Source organism: Trachypithecus francoisi, unplaced genomic scaffold, assembly GCF_009764315.1.
Source record: "Trachypithecus francoisi isolate TF-2019V2 unplaced genomic scaffold, Tfra_2.0 Lachesis_group3, whole genome shotgun sequence".
In the NCBI taxonomy this organism is placed as follows: domain Eukaryota; kingdom Metazoa; phylum Chordata; class Mammalia; order Primates; family Cercopithecidae; genus Trachypithecus; species Trachypithecus francoisi.
The window spans coordinates 86,593,031-86,598,687 of NW_022681468.1; the positions used below are offsets into that span (position 1 = coordinate 86,593,031).

At 35.5% G+C, this 5,657-nt stretch overlaps 1 protein-coding gene across 1 annotated transcript; it reads left to right on the forward strand.

Moving 5' to 3' along the window:
* Positions 1-1,926: 1,926 nt before the first annotated feature.
* On the forward strand, positions 1,927-2,850 carry LOC117071064 (olfactory receptor 4K15-like). The gene has a single exon (XM_033190851.1). It carries the CDS (start codon positions 1,927-1,929, stop codon positions 2,848-2,850), a length of 924 nt encoding a protein of 307 aa, XP_033046742.1.
* Positions 2,851-5,657: the final 2,807 nt, after the last annotated feature.

A 5,657-nucleotide genomic window follows, 5' to 3' on the forward strand; every position in this document is an offset into this window, starting at 1 on the left:
CACAAGCTACCCGATTTTTGAACTTTTACTTCATCTCATCCACTAATTTAAAACTATTTTTCTGTTTTCTATAGCATTTTTCCATACTGCCATATGGATCTTAGTATTCTGTTATTTAGTTGATGGGCTTACTGAAAATATTATAGGCTTTTTTTCTCCCAACTAATGCCTGGGAGTCTTCCAAAAGAGTTTCAAACACTAAAAGCAGAGTCTTTTTACAGTCTCAGAAATTCCCGAACGCCCAGGTTTGGGAAGAATGGTTTGTACAGGCTATTCAACTTGCCCTGACATTTTTTAATTTGGGGGAGATTTTGGCTGTTCTCTCATTTGACAAAAATAACAAATACAGAAAAACTCAGTCACTCACATGAACAGGGTGAAGTACAGTCCAATTTGAAGACAAACAATGACACTGAAATGGTTTAAATAAAAACATAAACTTGTTTCCTATTTTTATTGACCATTCACATTTATTTGTCTGGATTACCTTTTCATAAAGCAAAATGTCTTATTTCACAAATCTGATTAATTTTCTTAATCTTCTCAAAATTAGGAATGCTATCAGAAAGCCATTTCTAGTAGGAAAGTTATATTGGATGCTTTAGAGTCAAAGAGACCTCATCCTGTATTGGAGATTTGCTACATTTTAGCTTCGTGACTTGGAGAAATCAAGTTTTCACATCTGGAAAATTACAATAAACGCTATGAGTATTGAAATATAATGTTTATGAAGTGCTTAACATAGACATATGTGTGTACATATCATGTGATACATAATATGTGCTTATCAGTCAATTTTAATTATCCAGTTTACAGTCTGAAAAAGGTAAAGGAAAAAATAGGAGGAGACAAAAAATGACAAAGGAAGAAAGAAAGGGAGAAAAGAAGAAAGGAAGAAAGGATAAAAGAAGGAAAGGAGAGAGGGTCCAAGAAAAGAGAGAGGAAAGAAGGGAGGGATAGAGGAATTAATTGGAAAAAGGACTTTGATTTCTGCCTTGTGAAAAATGTGAATATCTCCACAGATGTCGATTTAAATCATAGATAGATACTTTAAATACACATGAACTTATATTTTATATTTTCTGTCATGAAGGACAGTCAAGACTAAAAGTAGCTTTCACATATCCCTCATTTAAGCTAATCTTAAAAAATTAATCTCTCTTATCAGTGAGAGTCAAGTGCCAGTCAATGCATGGCAATAAGTGGCATTACTCATATATAATTTTGCAGAAATAACTTCTCATAGGGAAATTCAAAATGCAAGGAAGTATATAATGCTATAAATGTATAGCCAACACCTGCGGTGTTTTTTGGAACATAAATATCATTTCTCAAGTTATCTGTTAGATAATTTTTCCTATGGTTTGTAACAGACTGGTTCAATTCAGTGTGCACATACATATGCACTTAGCAATAAATTTATTTCTGAGAACTGTGTGTGTTTTTACCATAAATGTAGCTTTAGTTTATTGCCCTGGTTTCACCCTAGTAAAATAAAGAACCTCCAAGTAGCTTTATTTTAGAGCTACGCACTGAAGACAAGTTTCTCCGATTCCCTGAAGGAGAGCTATACTCAAAGCTTAAAGAAATTGTTTATTAAGAACACTTACTACTGATATTTTTAGTCAGATAATTCATTTTTGATACCTATAAGAGCTGTACTTCTAATGTGTAAAGCTTTTGACCTACCCTTCTACACCTAGTTAGTTCCCCTTCTTAGTCACAAGGCTGTGCACACATCTAAATTCAAGAAACATTTGTTTTCAATTTTGACTTTAGTACAATGCTAAGATTTCAGTTTTGTACATGAGACATATTGATCTGTTCACTAGTACCTGACATTAATGTCTTTTTAAGTTCTTTCTATTCTAGAAGTGCTTAGTTCATCTCTTTTTTCTTTAGGTCCATTAGAACATACTGCACTAAATGGAAGAAGCAAACCAGTCTGCCATGTCTGAGTTTACGTTTCAGGGACTTTGTGAGTCAAGGGAGTTGCAGACACTCCTCTTTCTGCCATTTTCTGTACTCTACCTGATGACTGTTGTGGGGAACCTCTTGGTTGTGCTGCTCATCATCACTGATCTCCGTCTCCATTCCCCCATGTACTTTCTCTTAGCCAACCTCTCATTTGTTGACTGTTGCCTTTCCTCAGTAACCACCCCTAAATTAACCACGGACTTTTTAAAGGAAAATAAGACCATTTCCTTTGCGGGCTGCATGAGTCAGATCCTCTGTGTGCATTTCTTTGGAGGGGGTGAGATGGTGCTTCTCGTGACAATGGCCTATGACCGTTATGTGGCCATCTGCAAGCCACTCCATTACTCCAGCACCATGGACAGAAAAAAGTGCATCTGGCTAGTTTTGATATCGTGGATCATTGGCTTTGTGCATGCCATGAGCCAAGTGGCAATGATTTTGGATCTGCCCTTCTGTGGACCCCGAGTAGTAGATAGCTTTTTCTGTGATATACCTTTGGTGATCAAACTAGCCTGCATGGATACTCATACTTTGGGAACAGCGATAAATGCCGACAGTGGGACTTTGGCAACAAGTTGCTTCATTCTCTTGCTGATTTCCTATACCTATATCTTATTAGGTCTGCGCCTTCACTCTAAAGATGGGGCATCCAAGGCCCTTTCTACCTGTGCTTCCCACATCACAGTGGTGGTGCTGTTTTTTGGACCCTGCATCTTTATCTATCTGTGGCCACTCAGTATTACTTGGGTGGACAAGTTTCTTGCAGTGTTTTACACAGTAATCACACCTCTGCTGAATCCAGCCATCTACACACTGAGAAATAAAGAGATTAAGAATGCCATAAAGAGACTGTTAAATCAGCATTTGCACTGAATTTTAGATATGTAATCAGAAATTTTTAGATATGTAATCAGAAAATTCACTGTGTGCACCCCAGTTTGAATGCATTTTGAACTGTAAACTGAAGTTTGGATATTTTTTATTCATATCTGTAAGCTATTAGTAGTCCAGATGTTTGGTTTTTCCATTATAAAAATATGTCTATGAACCTAACATTTAGATTCTTACCAGCTGGACAAAATAATAATTCTGCTTCAATATTTCTTTATATATGTTAAAAAATTATCAGATGATAGCAGTAACAATTATAAAAATAATTGCCATAATTTATTAAACAGTACTTATGTTTTCAATACTGTATAAAGCTTTTTACCTAGATTATGCATTAATTACAAAACCACTTTGAGCTAGTTATCATTATTCCTACTTTAAAAAATACATGATAGGCCGGGCGCGGTGGCTCAAGCCTGTAATCCCAGCACTTTGGGAGGCCGAGACGGGCGGATCACGAGGTCAGGAGATCGAGACCATCCTGGCTAACACGGTGAAACCCCGTCTCTACTAAAAAAATACAAAAATCTAGCCGGGCGAGTTGGCAGGCGCCTGTAGTCCCAGCTACTCGGGAGGCTGAGGCAGGAGAATGGCGTAAACCCGGGAGGCGGAGCTTGCAGTGAGCTGAGATCCGGCCACTGCACTCCAGCCTGGGCGACAGAGCGAGACTCCGTCTCAAAAAAAAAAAAAAAAAAAAAAAAAAAAAAAAATACATGATATATTCATCCTAATTCTAACTTAGCTAGAGAGGATGCTAATGATATCTGAGTGGTCTCATCTACTTAGAAAACAAAATGATAAATGAATCAACCATAGTCTTATTGCTCCTTCATGACATAATCCCTTTAATTTAAGTTTTCATATCTTTTCTTTTAACTTTTATTTTAAGTTCAAGGGTACCTGTGTAGGTTTGTTCCATAGATAAACTTGTGTCATGGGGTTTGTTGTATAGATTATTTTATCACCTGGGTATTTAACCTAGTATCCATTAGTTATTTTCCTGTTTCTCTATCTCCTCCTATCCTCCACCCTTCAGTAGGCCCCAGTGTCTGTTGTTCACCTCTATGTGTCTATGTGTTCTCATCATTTACTTCCCACTTGTTAGTGAGAACTTGTAGTATTTGGTTTTCTGTACATACATTAGTTTTCTAAGGATAATAGCCTCCAGCTCCACCTATGTTCCTGAAAAGGACGTGATCTCATTCTTTTTTATGACTGCAAAGGATTCCATGGTGTAAATGTACCACTTTTTTTAATCCTATCTATCATAGATGGGCATTTAGGTTGATTCCATGTCTTTGCTATTGTGAATGGTGCTTCCATGAACATGCGCACGCCTACATATTTATAATAGAATAATTTATATTCCTTTGGGTATATACCTAGTAATGGGATTGCTGGGTCAAATGGTAGTTTTGTCTTTGTATTTTTGAAAAATCATCACACTGTCTTCCGCAATTAGGATGAACTAATTTACACTCCCACCAACAGTATACAAGTGTTCCTTTTACTCCACAACCTTGCCAGCATCTATTGTTTTTTGACCTTTTAATAATAGCCATTCTGACTGGTGTGAGATTGTGTTTGATTCTGGTTTTGATTTGCATTTTTCTAATGATCAGTGATGTCTACCTTGTTTTCATATGATTGTTGGCCACATGTATGTCTTCTTTTGAAAAGACATGTTCGTGTCCTAGGCAATACCATTCAGGACATAGGCACGGAGAAAGGTTTCATGACGAAGACACCAAAACCAATTGCAACTAAAGCAAAAATTGACAAATGGGATCTAATTAAACTAAAGAGCTTCTGCACAGCAAAAGAAACTATCAACAGAGTAAACAGACAACTTACAGAAGGGGAGAAAATTTTCACAAACTGTGCATCCAACAAAGGTCTAATATCCAGCATCTATAAGGAACTTAAACATATTTACAAGGAAAAAATAAGTTTTCAAGTCTTAATTGTTACTGTAAATACAGATTCCCTTGAATTTTTTTTCCTTAAACACACCGAAGGAAGGGTTGCAATCCTTTGAAACATTATTATCTCAGTTAAGAAATGATTTTTATAATTGTAGTTTTACTTTACCATAAGAAATAAGATAAGATAGTGTGGAGTGTGGAGAAGAGTGTGGAGAAGAAGAAGGATGTATTGTTTCAAAAATAGAGAAATTTGTACTGATGAGAAGAAAGCCAAGGAGAAACCATCAATAAAAGCAACACAATACAATTATCCATTCATTCACTTCAAAGTTCAGATAAGTTATGTGGTTCTGGGCTATATACCTAATAAATAGTCTGCTTTCTAAGGATACCTCACTTGACATCCCCGCTCCTAAAAATACACACATATGTGTATTTTTATATACACACACATATATAAAACACATTTAATACATATAAATAATAAAATATAGAGAGAAGAAACATGCATATAGTTTGCTTCATTTTAGGGTTAGAATGGGCAAGGACAATTATATCAACATAATATGATATTTTAAAATAGCTTGTATAATAATGCATATTATATACCTTTAGATGACATATATCCTTTGCTGGATAAAATATCTACACATATTTATAATATCTTAATTTCTAATCTATTCCATGCATCGTGGAACATCATAAGTTTTTCATTCTCATCTCTATACAAATACCTAACAAGTGAATAATGACAAACTAATTATCTCTGTGCCAATAAATTAAAGGGCTCATGACGACAATATAACTGATCTAACAAAGATATTTTAAAAATAGATTATTTCATCTTCCAAATACTCAGCTTAG

Coding starts and splice junctions, on each gene's coding strand:
- LOC117071064 (XM_033190851.1), top strand. CDS start 1,927: ATGGAAGAAGCAAACCAGTCTGCCATGTCTGAGTTTACGTTTCAGGGA.